The sequence below is a fragment of the Littorina saxatilis genome, linkage group LG15 (assembly GCF_037325665.1).
Source record: "Littorina saxatilis isolate snail1 linkage group LG15, US_GU_Lsax_2.0, whole genome shotgun sequence".
Lineage (NCBI taxonomy): Eukaryota > Metazoa > Mollusca > Gastropoda > Littorinimorpha > Littorinidae > Littorina > Littorina saxatilis.
Window position 1 is genome coordinate 33,540,521 of NC_090259.1, and position 20,013 is coordinate 33,560,533.

At 43.4% G+C, this 20,013-nt stretch overlaps 1 protein-coding gene and 1 long non-coding RNA gene across 2 annotated transcripts in view; one reads left to right on the forward strand and one right to left on the reverse strand.

The window, feature by feature from the left end:
• The window catches only part of LOC138949122 (uncharacterized), a 77,021-nt gene extending 76,211 nt beyond the window's left edge, over positions 1–810 (forward strand). The window contains exon 2 of the long non-coding RNA XR_011450169.1: positions 321–810. This is a non-coding gene — a long non-coding RNA (uncharacterized lncRNA). The remainder of the gene's footprint in view (positions 1–320) is intronic.
• Positions 811–1,529: 719 nt separating this feature from the next.
• LOC138949123 (uncharacterized) lies at positions 1,530–18,077 on the reverse strand. Its single transcript, XM_070320879.1, has 9 exons — positions 18,000–18,077; positions 15,044–15,138; positions 13,274–13,861; positions 12,674–12,835; positions 11,743–11,909; positions 10,832–11,311; positions 8,003–8,168; positions 6,001–6,199; positions 1,530–5,496 (listed from the first exon to the last, which is right to left on the reverse strand). The coding sequence occupies exons 2-9, from the start codon at positions 15,128–15,130 to the stop codon at positions 5,102–5,104; spliced, it is 2,244 nt and encodes a 747-aa protein (XP_070176980.1). The 5' UTR covers positions 15,131–15,138; positions 18,000–18,077; the 3' UTR covers positions 1,530–5,101.
• Positions 18,078–20,013: the final 1,936 nt, after the last annotated feature.

Genomic DNA, 20,013 nt, shown 5'->3' on the forward strand with positions numbered 1-20,013 from the left:
TTTTTCACAATGTAGTCGTCAGTTAGCCTTATTTGAATGCGACTCGATGTGAGCTTATTTACAATAGCACGTTTTTATGCACGAAACAAACCGCTGTGGTTCACAAGAACTCTAGCGATGGCTTTTGACTGTTGAGAGGAACGGCGATATGCACTGACTGATAAACCGTCGTCTGCTAAGACCATTGCGTGACCCTGCTTCCGGGCTTTTCTTTTTTCAAACTTTCACAACTTCGAATTGCACTGATCTTGTCTTGATGAAAAAAGAATTCTTTTATGATTAAAGAATGTTTGTGTAACAAGCTAGATTTTAAAAGTTAGGTCTAGCGCAAAAACGCACCACGGTCCAAAAACATTCTGATAATCATCGATCCACGGCTGTCGCCAGTTTAAGGGAAGTAACTCATTTTTGACCTGAGTTCAGGATGGGTCCAAAAAGTGTTGGAGACAATCTGCAAAATTAATTCTTTGAAGGTTGCTCGCTCTTTGCGTAGGGCACCTGGGATGTTCCCGTTTGGTGGGCGTTCGGATGGAAGGGTGTTTGTGCTGTGTGTGGGGGCCTGACGGTGTCTGTGATGGTTTGCGGGAGGCTTACTGTCCGGGCGTGATTTCCAGGATATTCATAACAGCCGTCCAGCACCAAAACGAGGCGCCATTGTTCTTCAGGGCCAAGTCCACGAAAATAAATTCTTTGAAAATTTCTCACGCTCGACAGAAAGCAGCCAGGATGTTCCCGTTCGGTGAGCGTTTAAATGGAAGTATGCTTGTACTGTATGTAGACGCTCGGGGAGCTCTGTGATGGTTTACGGGAGGCTTACTGTGCCTTTAACTAACAAATGTAATGGTCTTTTGTCTTTAAAGGATTCGGAAGAATGAAAAGAAAAACAACACTGAAGAAAACGAATAGCTCTTCAATACAAATTTATTCAATAAAAAAAAGAAAAAAGAAAAAAAAAAAAAAAAAAAGACAAACACGCTATGACACACACACACACACACACACACACACACACACACACACCACTGCCCTCGTCTGGATCCCCGGTCTATGTTACCAGATTTAGTCAAAATTGACTAAATGTAAAAAATTTAAAAAAAATTAAATGTTTAACTAACTAAAGTCAAAACTTGTTGATGAGTGAATGATAGCGTATCCAATCTAATAGTGCTACGAGCTACCTCTGAATCGTTCGGAATGAGTTAAATCTGCAACAAAATCTATACGGGTGGTGGGATTTATGACTTTGTACATAGTGCTTCACGTCGCAGATGGTCAGTCCTAAGCTATCGAGAATAAAAAGCGTACCTTGAACACAGTTTTGGCTCGGAACACTCTGATAGCTAAGGGCCCAAGCTATTAAACAGTCCAACAAAGCATAAGCTTACAGATTATCCATGTGTATCCCTAGCATTTTTACAGCGTATCCTTCTCAATGTCCGCGTTCTCTGGGTATGAGTGAAAGCAGAAGTACATTAATAAGATTAACAGCTATCGTGTCAAGTTTTTTAGCGTGGCGATAGGGTAGGATATTTTGGTTTAAACAAGGTTTTATTCAAGTAAGCATGATACAATAATACAACGAGAAACAATAGGGATACGAACTTACTCAAGCGAACGCTTATATCACGTGCCCTAAGCAGTTAGAAAGTAACACGAGTGTAATGGCGGACATAACATTAATGCAAACAAAGCAAAGAATAAGACAAAACTGGCAGGGGAAAGAGGGAAGGGGAAGAAAGAACGATAGAGACATGTAAAAAGGTGACAGTTGCTTGCGCATACAAGAGAGAATTTACTGATATTAGTAAGTCATAGACTGCGATCCGGTGGCAGATAATAATAATAAAACATTCTTTTATAGCGTTGTTCACCGCCAAATGGCAGTCTCATAGCGCTTTACATTGAACATTAAAATTCAACATTTTACACATAAAAAGTTTCCTCGTAAGAAATAAAATACAAGCATTAATAACTTACATTTCATAGACAACGACCACTTATATAAGATAATCTAGAAAAATTGATTTTTAAAAGATGAAAAATACTTAAGATAAGTAACTAATAGACACATAGTAACTAGTTACACATTTAAAACAGAACTTACATAAAAGCGTACAGATCTAGAACAGAATGAAGATGTAACACAGACTGCATGTGGGGCAACAAATTAAACAACTAACAACAGGTAAGCAGTAGTGCAATGACATAATGACATAATTGGATAGTGCATACAAAATAAGGGTTGACAGGTTGTTTACATGCATAAGCGCACTGGGTCTAATTGACAAAACGACCAGATTCACAATTAAACGATCGTACGGTTTCAAAAATAAACTTGTTAGTGCGAAGAGGAAGGTTTTCGCTACCATTTAACAAACTATCAACATGTCTGTAATTTATCAATCAATCAATATGAGGCTTATATCGCGCGTATTCCGTGGGTACAGTTCTAAGCGCAGGAATTTATTTATTTATTTTTATTTTTATTTTATGCAATTTATATTGCGGCGCAGGGATTTATTTATGCCGTGTGAGATGGAATTTTTTTACACAATACATCACGCATTCACATCGGCCAGCAGATCGCAGCCATTTCGGCGCATATCCTACTTTTCACGGCCTATTATTCCAAGTCACACGGGTATTTTGGTGGACATTTTTATCTATGCCTATACAATTTTGCCAGGAAAGACCCTTTTGTCAATCATGGGATCTTTAACGTGCACACCCCAATGTAGTGTACACGAAGGGACCTCGGTTTTTCGTCTCATCCGAAAGACTAGCACTTGAACCCACCACCCAGGTTAGGAAAGGGGGGAGAAAATTGCTAACGCCCTGACCCAGGGTCGAACTCGCAACCTCTCGCTTCCGAGCGACGTACAGAGGGCAGTTTGTCAGATAATGATCAGCGGTTTCGTTCTGGTAGCCGCACGCGCACTGCGGATTTTCCTTTAAGTGGCGTTTGCACAAATCAGAATTCAAGTTACTCATGTTTAGGCGCATTCTGCAGTGGTGAATCTCTTCCAGTCTTTTACCACAGTAATAATAGGCAGGTACATTATAATCAGGTATAGTTAAATAATGTTTAAATTCACAGATTGAGTTAGTTGTTTTGATGTTGTCAGGCAAGCTGTTCCAAAGGACAGTGGTAGAGGATACAAAAGATCGCCGGTGTGACGTTTTCATCTTTCGCCGTGTTGATATTTCGCTTCTCGGCCTCGTTGATCTAGTATAAACTCTACACTGAACAAAAAAACACTCTTCGATAGTACTGATGAGCGACCTTGTGTACCTTACATTCATGGGGCCAAATTTGTCCAACCAATTTGTTTTATTTAACTTAGAAATTTGATTCATCCTAAAATGTTTTCCTTCTTACTCAAGGGACGTAACCACTCAGTACACGTTTTCGAAGAATTCGATTTTGGGGGTGAAATCTCTTAAATTTTACCACCAATTTTCTTCACATGCAAGAAACTGACATGCTTTTCGTCCATAAATAATTTCACTTCTTAATTTTACCAGGAAACAACATTTCAGTCTTGAGTATATATGTCGAGAGGGAAATATGTACACAGGCGAAAGATGAAATCGTGACACCGGTACAATTCAGTTCTGCACGCGGGGACTCTTCTTTCTAACAGTCTTCTTCTGTGATAGGGGTTAACATCAGAAGTTAAAGATGGCAAAACATGTGATAAATAATGAGGGCATGGTGTGGTTTGTTGGTGTGAATATAAAGGTTGATGAGCGACTTCCGTGGAAATATGGACCGCGATGATCGAAAAAGGGCTGTGTGAGACTATCCAATCACAACCCCCGAATTCCCCGCCGTGTCTATCAGACTACCAATATAAGATCTTAATTATACCAATAGTGTTAGTAAGTCAAGATCTTTGCCACATTTTAATGGCCCTCCATGTCACCAGGCAGGCAGAGGCAATACACCGGCAATAGGCGATGTTCGGAAATAACTCTGTCGGGTCTGTATGGGCTGCGAAAGAGTTAATACTCTTGCTTTTACTGAGTCCAACTTTCCCGCGTGACATAATACGCCAGTCACTAGCGAGGCCGGGGTGTGCCTGCAACCCACGTGGACAAGGAGCACGTATGGAAAACTTGCCCTAATACCGTAAAATCCCTAGCAAACGCCCACCCCCCCTCTGCACAGATTTCGGGTACAAGTAAGGGGTGAGCGTTTGCTAGGTATACACCCCTTTGCAAGATAAAGTGTCATCACATTTTCACAAGAAATAAAAAGTGATCCAACATGTGATTTATGCAATTTGAATGAAAAATAAACACACCGTTTGTTTACACAAATAAAGATCAACGTTCTGTGATAGAAAAAAATCAGAAGAAAAAACCGGCGAATCATCGAACAGTGGGCACAAATCGTAGATAAAGGAGGCCGAATGTCTTAAAACAAAAAAAAATTTAAACAAAAAAGGGGTGGGCGTTTCCTAGGTAGTGACCCCTCTGCACAACTTTTGGCCAAAAGTGGGGGGTGGGCGTTTGCTAGATACTGGGCGTTTGCTAGGGATTTTACGGTAAAAGCAAGAGTATTCACTCTATCACATCCAAAACAAACTCAACAGAGTTATTACCGAGCATCGTCCATTGCATCACCTTTGTTTTTCCACACGTTCCCCTTGGCTACCGTTATTTGTATTTTGGACCAAAATAGGACATTTCACACAGATCGAGACAGTCAGTGTTCCTCCGAGACCGCGCTAGCGGTCGAGGTGAACAATGACTGTCGAGATCTGTGTAAAATGTCCTATTTTGGTCCACAATACAAATGACATTTATGTATCGATCGATTCTGGTTACAATTCATTTTAGTTTTTATGAGTGAACGCACACAAACATTCACTATTTTGTAGCCGCCTAAATATGAAGTTTTGTCGGTCTATGACGTCACATGGTTCAAAGAAGGGAAATTCAATGTTCAATCGATACATGTAGACATGTTATGATTGAATTAAGAACAAGCTTAGAAAGTTAAAAAGATTAGAGAAAAACGCGCTTTCCTGTAAGGCGCAATCGCTATTGCGCTATACTGACAGACCCGACAGACTTATTTCTAGAGTTCATCTTTTTATTTCAAAAAACGCACAGGATAAGGCTCTGGCGTCTTGACGTAGAGGAGCTGTGCCGTACAACGTGAGGCGCCATGCTGGAACGTGGTGGCAGAGATGCTCATGTTGCCCACGAAGACGACAACCTTTCGCTCGAGGCCCACAACATGCCCTGTCGCTGCAGCAACGACGACGTCAGGCCCCGTGAAGCTTGCCACGTCGGACACGCTAATCGTCGGAACTGTCGGGCAGCTGACGGACCCAGGGGCCACCAGGCCGAGGTGTGGGCCAAGGATGGCTTGCAGTCCACGGAGGAATCCTCGCAGCGTAGCCTTTTTCTGGTCCCATAGACGCCAGGAGGACAGGACGAAGACGTCCCTGTAAGCCAGTGCTTGCGGGGTTTTGGTGCTTCTGTCTGTCGAAGGATGAACATGTGTTGATAGGATTAATCGGGTTGGCTGGAATGGCTTGGGAAATGAAAGAGATAGGTAGGAGGTAGCAGGATCTGGTGTGTGTGTGTGTGTGTGTGTGTGTGTCCGTCCGTCCGTCCGTCCGTCCGTCCGTCCGTCCGTCCGTCCGTCCGTCCGTCCGCCCGCCCGTCCGTCCGTCCGTCCGTCTGTCAGTCTGTCTGTGTCTGTCTGTCGGTGGATATGTGTAATTGTTTCCGCTGCAGCACTCACACAGGCCAGCAATTTCTCTCTCTCTCTCTCTCTCTCTCTCTCTCTCTCTCTCTCTCTCTCTCTCCGCCCCCCCCCCCCTTCCTTCTCTCCCCTCTCTCTCCCTTCCCCACCCCTTTCTCCCTCCCTCTCTCTAACCCTCACCCCTCCTCCCCCTCTCCCATCCCCTCTCTCTCTCTCTCTCTCTCTCTCTCTCTCTCTCTCTCTCTCTCTCTCTCTCTCTCTCTCTCTCTCTAACTGACCTGCCCCGCCAACGCGTAGCACCTCTTTCAGTACACGTGCCACCCGCTCCCCGCAGGTCATGCAGTCAGCAAGGTCCTTCTCCTCGTGTCCCGGACCGTCGTGCACGAACTCTTGAAGCGGAGGGCCCACGGTGGGCAGAGGGCTGGCCCCTGCTGTGTACCCGTGTACCATGTGGAAGGGGTTTTCGACCAGGGTTATCTGCAAGTAGTGGGACATTTGAAGTGGTGTCAGCGGCTATCATCGTTTTAGCTAAAGAGCTTTAAATTCCGTTTTTAACTGCTATTCACGTCAGAACGTCATTAGTTACCAAGGTTGTTTTTGTTTTTTTCTTCTTCTCGACTAAATGACCTCAGTTGCATGCAGGCTGCTTCACCCTCACTTTTTTTGCCTTTTTTTTTGGGGGGGGGGGGGGGGGGGCGGGGAGCATCCTTCTTCATTGGTCTTTTTTCAACGGACATTTCTTCATTTAAATACAAATATATAATAAATAATTCTCACACAAGTTCTACATTAAACAACTTTTCTATAACGCAGTTCCCTCTCAAAAATACACATAATGTCCTGGTGGGAACCATACCTATAAATACCAATGCACATTTTTGCTATCACAATCAAATAAATAGAGAATACTACATGGCTTGCTGTGTCGTACCAGATTTACAAAATATTGAACTGCGAGCGAAAGCGAGCTGTTCACTATTTGAAAAAGCAACGAGTGTAAATCTGGTACGACACAGCAAGCCATGTAGTATTCTGTTTATCCTACATACTGTACTTGAGTGTATTTTACTGAAAATGCCTTGCAGTCGAGGCAGCTAAAATGAAGACGCTTGTTTTCGAACCTCGATCTCTTCTAAAGCCTCATGCAATCTATTACGTCAAAGCAAAGAAACGTCACTCTGAAAGTGTGGCGTGACGTGTTAGTTCTAAAGATTCATCGAGGGTAATTAGCGAGCGCAATTTTTGTTTCTATAATGACGTTTGTCTCGGTGACTTTGGCATCGTAAGCAGTGGAAAAACAGGTCCCTGCCAGACTTGCTTGACATGACCTCATTTACATGATATACACACGTGTGATTTGAACGATTATTATCTCACGGGTGTCTCTCTCACGTATGTAGGATAATTAACATTACCTGCCATTCAGACTTGGTCTTGTGACAGACGTTTTCTTCCACACGAGATTACGTTGATAGACTAACGAAGCCGTCAGGCTGAGTTAGACATCAGCTAATCGAGTGTGGAAGAAAACTCTGTCACACGACCAAGTCGGAATAGCATTTATGTCTCACAGCTTCAACAGAGGAGAGAACAAACACGTTTTGCGTACTCACGCTTGACATAGCTAAACACAGGAGCAGCCCTTGTGGAGAGATCTACTTTTTGACGGAAGTGACCGAACAGCTATGAATGACGTCTCGGTATGTGTGAATGGCGTCACAGTCTGTACCTTTTGAAGCATCGCTTTTTTTATGACGTCTTTCTGTGTCTGCATGCGCGAAATGTTTGTTCTTTTCGGGATCTTTGTCATGTCTGTTCAGAACTCTGTCCATCTAGATTCAGACCAACAGGCCTCGTGAGCGAGCCACTTTCCAAGGGCAGCTAAATTCGCGTATGGAAACAGTACTGTAGTCTGGGATGCCGTTTTCAGTATTCTCAGCGTTGAAGCATTTGTAAAGAGAAGAAACTTGAAACAAAGGCCAACACATCAACTAATGGCTACAATAAACTCTTTATTTGTATATTGCTGATAACATTTTACACTTGAAAAGACAAAAAAATGAATGCAGACATGTTTATCAGCCCAAAAAAGCTAAAACCCCAAAACACATAGTTTTGTGATTTTTGAACATTGCCTTGTGTGGGGTCTCCCCTTGATCAATACTACTTTCTGATTTTTTCAATAATATCTCCCCATCTTAGTAATACAAAGACGTCACCAACACTAAATTGGTTAAATACATACACAAGAAACTCTTATCAAGTTATCAAGGTTATGACCTGCACAAGGTCTGTGACGCCGGGTGGGGATCTGAGCGGCTCGGTCAGCTTGACCTCGGTCATCATGTCAGGGCCATACCGGTGGTACATGGCAGCGGCCCACACCTTCAGCTGTGGCGCCTCGCGGTGTAGCTCCGTGCACAGGTTTCTGAAGGCGGTGGCGTCACTGTTTGGGGACAATGACAATGACAATGACAATAACAAGGACAATAACAATAACAAGGACAATGACAACAACAATGACAACAACAATAACACTGACAGTGACAAGGAAAATGACAAGGACAATGACAATAACAATGACGATTACCCGAACAATGACAACAACAATAACACTGACAGTGACAAGGAAAATGACAAGGACAATGACAAGGACAATGACAAGGACAATGACGATGACAAGAACAAGGACAACAACAATAACACTGACAGTGACAAGGAAAATGAGAAGGACAATGACAAGGACAATGACAATGACAATAACAATGACGATGACAAGAACAATGACAACAACAATAACACTGACATTGACAAGGAAAATGACAAGGACAATGACAATAACAATGACGATGTCGATGACAAGAACAATGACAACAACAATAACAATGGCAACAACAATAACAATGGGAAGGACAATGACAATAACAATGACAATAACAAGGACAATAACAAGGACAATGACAAGGACAATAACAATGACAATAACAAGGACAATAACAAGGACAATGACAAGGACAATAACAATGACAATAACAATGACAATAACAAGGACAATAACAAGGACAAAGCGAAACATTCACTGGCACGTTAAACTAATAGAGTCTTTATAGTAGACGGGCATACAAATAATATTGTCATCATTTTCACGAGTTTTCATTCATACCCAGCCGGGGAATAAATCTCATGTTCCCCATGCAATAAATCGAGGTGGTGAATGGGTTTGGGCTTTCAGGTGAAACGTGGATTGTCAAAGTAAAAGCCAATCAGGCTGATTGTTTGATGTGTGGAACTATCGCGGCTTTGGATTCGTGTTTCCGAGGACAACGATTGTAAGCATTCACTCTCAAAGACCCAATCGATGATGATAATTACCGCGGCGACACATGGTCAATTTGCAACTCATCTCTGTAGTCGCAAAATCCACAACGAAAAGTCATAAAACACTTATAAGAAAAGAAATATGCTCAACACTTACTGAACTCACACATATGATCGCAGCTCTGTACATTTTCAGACTGGAAAAAAAGCGTCAACAAGCTACGTTTGACGTCACAGACAAGTTTGACGTGTTATCTCGAGCTATTGTGACGATGCTTTGTGGCCCGGAGTTGGATTCTAAAAATGTGTCTCCCTGTGGGTTATGGTGCATTTTGTTGCACTACCAAAATGATGACAAAATCTATGTTTGATGGCTTGTCAAACCAGCATTGTTGTGTTGGTCCTCGGGGAGCATAAATTATCGCCTTTTGTCACATATTTATCAACCGCGGCCTTAGGCCTTGGTCGATAAAGATGAAACAAACAAGAAGAGCAAACGCTCGATCGAGTCACTTTCGCAGTTCTGAATATTATATGAGGCATCAGATGGACAGGAAGAAATTGCTATTCACAACACAATGAGTCACGTTCACATAAAATTTGAGCCCGGTCACTTTTATAGTTTCCGAGAAAAGCCCAACGTTAAGTTGTGTGTTGCCGAACAGAAAAGGCTAGTTATCTCCCTTGTTTTTCTGATAACGTTCGTAAAAGGCTACAGATGTAAATACTTTGATGTAAAGAATAATCCTACAAAGTTTCAATCACATCCGATGAACTTTGTCAAAGATATAAAATGTCTAATTTTTCCTTTGACGCTGACCTGTGACCTTGAAAAAGGTCAAAGGTCAACGAAACCATCGTTAAAGTGTAGAGGTCATTGGAGGTCACGACTAAACAAAATATGAGCCCGATCGCTTTGATAGTTTCCGAGAAAAGTCCAACGTTAAGGTGGTGTCTACGGACGGCCGACGGCCGGCCGGACAGACAAACACTGACCGATTACATAGAGTCACTTTTTCTCAAGTGACTCAAAAACGATATGGTCCCCTTGGACCAACAAAAAAGCTGGTCTGTCAATAAGCCACCAAACATATAATGCATAATTATGAAGCAATCAAAAGAAACAGAACTTTTTATTGTTGTGAACGTTGTTGTTTTGTGCAACGATTCAATTCAACTTGCATGCATAAACACGCAGGAAGTCTCAGACAGAAAGACTCCAAAATAAGTTCAAAGGTCATGGCTAACAAATAGAAGAGGGTATGACGTATGGAATTTTGTTTTCCAAAACACAGTGCAAAATAGTATTTCCAAGTTTCTGGGCCTTGTTAATAAATAGCATAACCACGAAAGATCTCGGGATATAACAGGTTTACACTGTTGGATAATCCGTCCGAAACTCGAGACAAATATCAGGCCAGGGCAAGCACGCGATTTCTAGCAGTGTTTCCCTCCATTGAAGAATGAACAAATCATGTCTCAGACACACACACCATTCAGCAAGTGTTACCCCGTTACTAATTTCCCAGATTGACATACGTTTCAGGTAGAATATTAATTCATTGAAACCAGTTCCGACTTTTCAGAAAAAGCAGATAGGATGTTCATATTCATTGTGTGTCAAAGCGGAAGGAAGCTTTTACACCATGTAAAAGCCTGGACAGATCAATACTTATTTACAAATAGGCTTTAATGATAAGACAAATAGGCTAACTTTCCTATTCATATGCGTATCTATGGCGTTGTAATGGTGAAAGCAATCAACATATCAACAAAGAATCAAATACATACTTGGACGTAAATGCTTCGTCAGCAATGATGTTGAGAATTCCCTGTCTGGCTTTCTGCAGTATTGACGCCACTGCCTTCGGCACATCTTGCTCGGTATTCCACAGGTCCAGCTGCTCGAAGTGTAGTCTGCTTCGTTCCGCTTGATCCACCAAGGTCTGTTCCAGTTGATGATAAATCATGCGTGAAGCGCCTTCGCTTTGTTCGCTCGTGCTGAAGACGAGGACAGGCTCGCCCTTGCGTATCCAGTCCAGTGCTTTCAAAATGAGCACAAACGTTTTTCCTGTCCCTGGCGGCCCCACCAGGAAAGCCCAAGGAGGCGACACGTGCAGCACTGTCAGCTGACTGGGGGTCACCATAAACCGCGTGAACCGGTGCCCTGTCTCTGACACCCCCTCCCCCTCTGTGCGCACATCAGGCTGGTGTCCAAGGCGCGGATCTGAAGAGCAGAAGACACTGACCATTGTGGCGGGACCACAGAACCTGCACAAATAATGAATTGTGGAGAGGCAAATAAAATAATGAATACAAAAAATCCAAAACACCTTAATCTACTGAGTGGTATAACACTGAAGAGATGACTTTTTCGTAACTAGATTAGTCGTACTAAACACTAACTTCTGAGGAGGAATTGCCATAATTATTTTTGTATGTCCGAAATGTATACGGTTTTGCAATTTCTGTCCTTTGTTGCTGTTTCTATTCATTATTTGTATGGCTGTTGGTGTGTTGGTTTGTTGTTGTTGTTGTGTGGTGGTGGTGGTGTGCGAATGTGTGTGTGTAGTTGTAGTTGTATGTGAGTTTTATGTGTGTTGTCATTTGTTGTTGTTGCTACTGCTGCTGTTCTTGTTATTTGCATTCGTTTTATAATTCTGCAAGCAAAATTACAAATATCAGCTGCACAATCAACTGACCTTGAAACAAGGTCAAGGTAGACACTTTTGTCCTTCATAGCAGGGTCATCGCCATTCGCTTTCATCCGTTGCTGCCACCAGGTCTCAGGGCTGTCAAGGTCATCCGAGGTCATGCAGTGTGGAGTGGGGTCAGCGGTGGGGGGAAGGTCAAGGCACTGACACACGGCCTGCGGACAGTCAGGGTCAGCAAGACGATTCATACCACGCGCAATTGTTCGCCTGTCTTTTGGTGTACGTCTTCTGTATTACTTTAGAACTGCTGAGCCTTTCGCGTTGGATAAAAGCAATTTATTTGGAAACAAGAACAAATAAACACTGAAAAAGTTAGTCAATTCACGGACGTTATTAGGAACGTATCAGAGAAAATAAAGTCTGTACAATGATGATACATAAAAATAGCAGGTCTTAAAGCCGAACATCCGTTTCCAGGAGACAAAGCCTTACTATATAGTGGACATGATAGAAGGCCACTGAGATAAAAACAGCGTTACCAGCGACACCGGATCAATTAGACACTGACGAGAAAACAGAGCTACATCTGTCGCGCCCGCGATGATGGCCGTGTTGGCCTTTAAACAGAGTTGTTGCTGTATACTTGCTTGTTTGTTTGCTTAACGCCCAGCCGACCACGCAGGGCCATATCAGGGCGGTGCTGCTTTGACATAGAACGTGCGCCACACACAAGACAGAAGTCGCAGCACAGGCTTCATGTCTCACCCAGTCACATTATTCTGACACCGGACCAACCAGTCCCAGCACTAACCCCATAATGCCAGACGCCAGGCGGAGCAGCCACAAGATTGCCAATTTTAAAGTCTTAGGTATGACCCGGCCGGGGTTCGAACCCACGACCTCCCGATCACGGGGCGGACGCCTTACCACTAGGCCAACCGTGCCGGTCTTGCTGTATACATAAAGACAATGACTCTACCTGTTTGAGCGGAGGGTTACTGTCCAGAGCTTGCCGCAGCAGGGCAGCAGGAACGTTAGGCAGCATCAAGGACTTCACAATCCTTGGAGAAAGCTGCAGGTCCTGGGTCAGGTGTGACAAGACGTCGTCAGCTTTGTCCAGCTGCTTCAGGGCCGACTTCACCTGACAAACATGCATCCATACGTGATTTTTATATGGCACACAAAGCCACGGAGACCCTGCTCAAAGCGCTGTACATTCAAGGGATAAATCGAAAAGTAGTTAGAACAGTATTTACAGTGCATTCGCGCACACACACACGCACACGTACACACACACACACACACACACACACACACACACACACACACACACACACACACACACACACACACATATATATATATATACGTGCGCGCGTGCGCACGCCCATCAAAATCTATGTACAATAGAACAAATGCAGTCCAAGATAACTAGCAACATCTCAAACAAAGAGATTGAACAAAAAGTAAGTATTGTTTTCCAGAAAAGGTGTGCTTTGAAGCTTAAATTTGAGAGAAGACATGCAGGAAAGGGCAACTTTTGAAGTGTGTGTAACTCCAGACAGAAGACACTCTATACCTTCTTCACCACCTCCTGTTCCTGCTGCTGCTGGCTCAGACCCAGCTCCTGAAAGTTGTCTCCAAGGGCCTTGATCTCGCCCACGAGGATGCCCAGGTGTCTGTGTAGAACCAGAACGTCAAAGTCCCCTTGGTCCTTGTTGTCAGCCTTGAAATCTTTGGGTGTGGGAAGCTTGGAGGCGGCGGCTGCAGAGTAGCACGGCAGATAGTCCTTGAAATTGAGCTGGGACAGGACGAACATGACCTCCTGGCCTGCCTCGGACACTTTGCGCAGACACTTGAGGACGTTCTGCTGGGACCGGTCCTCTCTAACGTCACTGTTGAACAGCACGGGGCCCGCTCCCTGCGGCACGTCGTCCACTGGCCGTTGCTTGACCAACACCTCCGTGCCGTAGATCTTGACCACCCGCTCCCCGGTCCTGTTCATGAAGACGGGCGGCACGAAGTAGGTCCGTTGCTGTAACTGTGGATACCACTCCTCCACCTGCCTGCGCCAGAACTTCATGAGTCGTGTAAGACCTCGGCCTCGACCACGACCTGGACTTTGACCTTGACCTTGATTTTGACCTTGAGGTATATTTCGGGTGCCCTGCGAAGCCCAACAAGAGTGAAAACAACTTTCAGTGAATCGTACCCCCTTTTTGAATGGAGTCGTTCCAGAGGGGGGATATGAACCAACAGTAGGCTATGCTTTTATAAAAGGACAAATCTACAGTGTTGATACAGGTGGTTCCAACGATGTGTGCAAGGCAGGACTTTCTGTTCAAATGAACGTTGGTTTAATAACTATAGCAAGATGTTTTCCACGTGAACAAAAGTAGATAAATAAACATGTGACAAACAAAGGGGCGTAAGCGCTCTGAACCCAAGCGGACGTAAAATCTTGTAATAGCGCTCTGTCGCATTTGGTGAAAGTTCTAAAACAAACATGTCCAATCTTTTTTGATGAGCAAGCCGACGACACAGTCATGCAACTACCCAAATCTGCCGAACAAATGTTGGCAGACGTATCTGTAAGTAAATCAAGCCTGTCGGAATGTTGATTCGACTTTCGGTTATTGTTTTCAGCTTCCGAATGTAAATCGAAGGCGCGTCAATATCGGTGATGAATCTGAGTGAGCTGAGTTTCATGGGAAAAAAATGTTTTTTAGGGGCAACATTTCTGCTCAATCACAAACGTTTTCGAATCATTCACTTTAAAAAAAAAAACCCATCAACACGATCGGTTGATTTCCGTAAAAATACGACTACCGGAAAAATGTTATTTAACAAATCAGAATACAGAAATGATAACATGAAAGCAAAACCAAAGAAAGGGCGTAATATAAGCGTTCGCTTGAGTTCGTGTCCCTATTGTTTATCGTTGTATTATTGTATCATGTTTGATTTAATAAAACATTGTTTAAACCAAAACCAAAGAAAAAGTCTTAGGGGAGGCAATCCATTGTTTTCAGATCAAAGAGCGATTTACAGCTGTTTTCTCCCCTGTCACGGGAATATTTTTGGTGTTGACTGGCAAGCAATACGCACAACAGTCTTTTGATCGAATGGCTTCAGATATACAGGGCCGTGTTGACTTGGGATAGACACGAATTTGACCCCCCCAAAAGTCATGACCCCAAAGGCACTAATTGTCTCGCTCATGGATATCAATGGACTCAGAAGTTCATTAATTGGATGTGTGTGTGTGTGTGTGTGTGTGTGTGTGTGTGTGTGTGTGTGTGAGTGTGTGTGTTTGTGTGTGTGTGTATGCGTGTATGTGTGTGCTTACCGGTGCTGCTGGTCTTATACTTCCACGGCCCCGACCATGACCTCTAGATGGCATTGGTGACATTGTGAAGTTGAAAGGCCGTGACATTCTGCCTTCTGAGAACATATTATATTTCACATTAACAACATGTCTGGTAATATCCCCTGCAAAACATTCCTAAAAACAAACTGACTCTCTCTCTCTCTCTCTCTCTCTCTCTCTCTCTCTCTCTCTCTCTCTCTCCCTCTCCCTCTCTCTCTCTCTCTCAGCGCACACGCACGCACACACACACACACACACACACACACACACACGCGCGCGCGCACACACACACACGCACACACACACACACACACACACATTCATGATAAATATAGTGGACAAAATACGTCATACAAGTAGTTCTACTTATTTGCTCAGCTAACGAGAAGCAGCTGTTTCTCAATAACGGTTTTCGATTTTTTTTTTCTCACGTACATTCTTTTTAAGTTTAACGAAAATCCGCCTCTGCAACAACAACGAAAGTAGAGGCGGGTGGGGATGGGGTGGGGTTGACGGTTAAGGTGGTGGAACCCACATATGTTCATATAATTGTTAGTATCCCACAAGCATTATACTTGCGTTTTCCAGCAGTATAAGTGTACAATCCTGTTGTACAAAAAAGGATGCTTGTTTCCCTTTCACTATTAGGCCTACGTTGTTGTTGTCAGATTTAGCCGTTATTTTCAAATAACCGCCGCAGACAGTTACAACAAGTTAAATAGACAGTAAAACTATCCGACAACACAAATCATGGGCCATCCGGCGACGAGGAAGGAAAACCGTCATGTGTTTACGCATTATTTTATTGTTAAAGGTACACTGCTTCTTGCTCACCATCGTAGAACTGGCCGTCAAGCTTTTACATGGGGTAAGACCAGCTCTCCTCTTGGACACCTACAAAATCTCAACACCCTGCCTTCCTGCTGTGGGGAGTTATCATTTTCAATAAATCAATTTCTTAAAAGGCATTATGTGCTTTTACGAATGTAATACATGAACAAATTGCCTCTCTGCAAAGAGAACACCCCAGTTGTTCTTTTTTAGCATCGAACTAATCGGAGGGATGCGTTACCTCATGTGGAAGCCTGGCCACATCTGAGAAGATGATCAATCAATCAAGCAATAATTATGAGGCTTATATCGCGCGTATTCCGTGGGTACAGTTCTAAGCGCAGGGATTTATTTTTATTTTTTTTAATTTTTATTTTATGCAATTTATATCGTGCACATATTCAAGGCGCAGGGATTTATTTATGCCGTGTGAGATGACATTTTTTTACACAATACATCACGCATTCACATCGGCCAGCAGATCGCAGCCATTTCGGCGCATATCCTACTTTTCACGGCCTATTATTCCAAGTCACACGGGTATTTTGGTGGACATTTTTATCTATGCCTATACACTTTTGCCAGGAAAGACCCTTTTGTCAATCGTGGGATCTTTAAAGTGCATACGGCCCCAATGTAGTGTACACGAAGGGACCTCGGTTTTCCGTCTCATCCGAAAGACTAGCACTTGAACCCAAGATGAGCCGAGCTGTTTAGACGAGAAGGAGTGTGGCTTTAATTGACACAGAACAACACATCCCACTGGCGACCGGATAGCAGATTATTGTCGACAAGGCGGCGTCATGTTACACACACTGCATGCGTCACGAGGAACCTTCCTCTCAGTCTATTCATACACGAAATAGAGAGAATAATACAAAAATAGAAACTGAAGAAGGCAGTTTATCGCTGCCGAAACATACCAAACCTGATTTCCTGTTGTGTCCTCTTTTTGTTTAAACGAAATAGTGCAGTCTAGACTGTATTACCAGACACTCGGAAAAACTATGCGATCTTTACGCGCTCAAATGCGATAAGTCAGTTTCACTTTGGCGAGCCCAAAAGCTGCGCCGCACAAGCAAATTTTAATTCCGACGGTGGCAAATGCATTCACTTTCATACACATTCTTCGCATTTACGATACAAATATGTTTGACCACATAATGATATTTTACCCCTTGATAGCTCGTTACAGACAAGCATGGACGTCGGAGAAAACACACATTTACATCGTAAGATGAATGCAGTTCAGTAATAGAATGCTAGTTCATCGTCTGGATGTAGGAGTTTGCGAGCGCTAAAGAGTATGAACTCCTGTCAAATTATCTGGAATGCTGAAGCCGGATGAGCTAGTCCGAGATTACATGTCTACATTAAGGCCCGGGCAGGCTTTATATTGTCTATACAAATTCTTTGCGGTAATTTCTAAATGTCCCGTGTCTTACCACACTTAGCGTGTCATGGGAAACTCTTCCCCGATCTCGCCACGTCTGCTGAGCGTCGTGAAATCTTCACCTTGTTATTTATGTTCTCATGTGGTGAGCGTCGGAGCAAGGACAATAGGCCCTATTATGTTGTTCGTCGTTTAGTTACGTCAGACAATCACGAGTTTTCCCAAGTCAACCATCCCTATATCCTCACCCCCCCCCCCCCTTTTTTTCCCACTCCTGCAGCGTGAATGGAGGGACGGAGGGGTTGCGCCACCCGTAAAAGGGGTGTGTACAGGCGAACCCGTGACCCGAGGATCCTGTTTTTTACGAACCGAGCTACCGTGAGACATCAGTCAAATGTTCTTTAAATAAATCCAATTCATCATCAGTAAAAAAAATATAAAAAAAATAAATCATCTAAAGAAAATTCATATACGTCATCAGTAGAAAATCATCTTGAGAATAATTATTTCAAATTGAAAAGAACTGTTCACTCGCTAACAGATACTTACGCGTCTAAAAATTTTTTTTTTAAAAAGGCCAGTACGCGTTCTAAACTGAATGCCTACGACATGTGTAAAAGAGTAAGTGAGAGTAATTCTGAACCTGAGAGAATAACAAGCATTGACATGAATAAGCGACTTTCATCCTTAATGCTTACAACAGCTACTTACTCAGCAAATTCTGTAACCGCTGCACCGTTCGAAGAGAGACGAAGCAGACCAAACCAGTTTGTTCGTCGAGGGAGTTGAAGTTAAGGGTAAAAGGGGATGGTAATTGTTGTGTAAAATTGGGGTTTTCCAATGTAACTTTTATACAAGTTGAACAAAGACTGTGACTCGAACACAAGCAGGCAGACAGGAAAACAGAGGCATGGGCACACACGCCGCATGCGCAGACAAACACAGACACACACAGACACACAGACACACACACACAAACGCGCGCACACACACACCTGCGCACGCTTGCACACACACACTCACGAACACACACACACACACACACACACACACACACACACATACAAACACACATACACACACACACACACAAACACGCGCACACACACACACACCTGCGCACGCTTTCACGCACACACACACACACACACACACACACACACACACATACACACACACACACACACTGCATGGCACATCACAGAAAACAAGCCTGCACTGGGATCTCTTATTATTGAGGCATACTTTGACATCTTATCAAATGTATACTGAACATAATTATGTAACCGTTGTCCGGCAACATGATTATCACACAAAAGTCAGGCAAACAGACCATCATCAGATTCATGTATTAAAGTGGAACACCCTTTTAACACCCCTGAATACAAATGTTCGTTCACATACCATTCTATATCACCCTGTATTCCTAGGTTAACTGTCAAAAGGAATGCAAAATGTACCTCTTTTTTGAAACTCGCTCATTTGGAGACCCATATTTCTAAAATGTTTAGGTGTCTTAAAGGGGAAGTTTCACTGTACCATTATCTGTTCCAAGTCACGTGACATTCAAAGCATTCTCTGGTCTTTGATTCAATCAATCAATAGGAGGCTTATATCGCGCATATTCCGTGGGTACAGTTCTAGGCGCTCTGCAATGATGCCGTGTGAGATGAAATTGTATACGGCCAGTAGATTGCAGCCATTTCGGCGCATATTTACCTTTCACGGCCTATTATTCCCAGTCACACGGGTACAGGTAGACAATTATTAACTGTGCCTAAGCAATTTTGCCAGGAAAGACCCTTTTGTCAATCGTGGGATCTTTAACGTGCACACCCCAATGTCAGATTACCTTGCACCCTGAAAGACTCTGGTTACACGCAGTTCCAACTAAGGAATGACGGGCGCGGTGGCGGGGTGGTAAGACGTCGGCCTCTTAATCGGAAGGTCGAGGGTTCGAATCCCGGCCACGGCCGCCTGGTGGGTTAAGTGTGGAGATTTTTCAGATCTCCCAGGTCAACTTATGTGCAGACCTGCTAGTGGCTTATCCCCCTTCGTGTGTACACGTGTACGTGGGAGTTTCAGCCCACGCCGAACGCAGAAGAAGAAGAAGAAGAAGAAGAACTAAGGAATGTCAACAGAGAGTGTGCTTGCTTACAAAACTCACTGACACTGACACTTACATTTACACTTACACTGACACGGACACGGGTTTTATTGTGTAGGCCGACGACCCAAACACGTGACAAATAGTTCGGTTTTCATTATCACGTGAAGTCACGATCACTCCTATTCAAACATACCATTATGGACCACAAAAAAACACTTTCTATTCTGAAAATCTCAGAGGAACACCGTTACATAGAGCCGACATAATTGTGATTTTACTTTACTTACTAAGCGCGTGTCTGTTGAATTTGTTGTGCTCCAGTAAGACCAACGTCGTATTGTATGGGTTTTTATATTTAGTCAAGTTTTGACTAAATATTTTAACATCGAGGGGGAATCGAAACGAGGGTCGTGGTGTATGTGCGTGTGTCTGTGTGTCTGTGTGTCTGTGTGTCTGTGTGTGTGTGTGTAGAGCGATTCAGACTAAACTACTGGACCGATCTTTATGAAATTTGACATGAGAGTTCCTGGGTATGAAATCCCCGAACGTTTTTTTCATTTTTTTGATAAATGTCTTTGATGACGTCATATCCGGCTTTTCGTGAAAGTTGAGGCG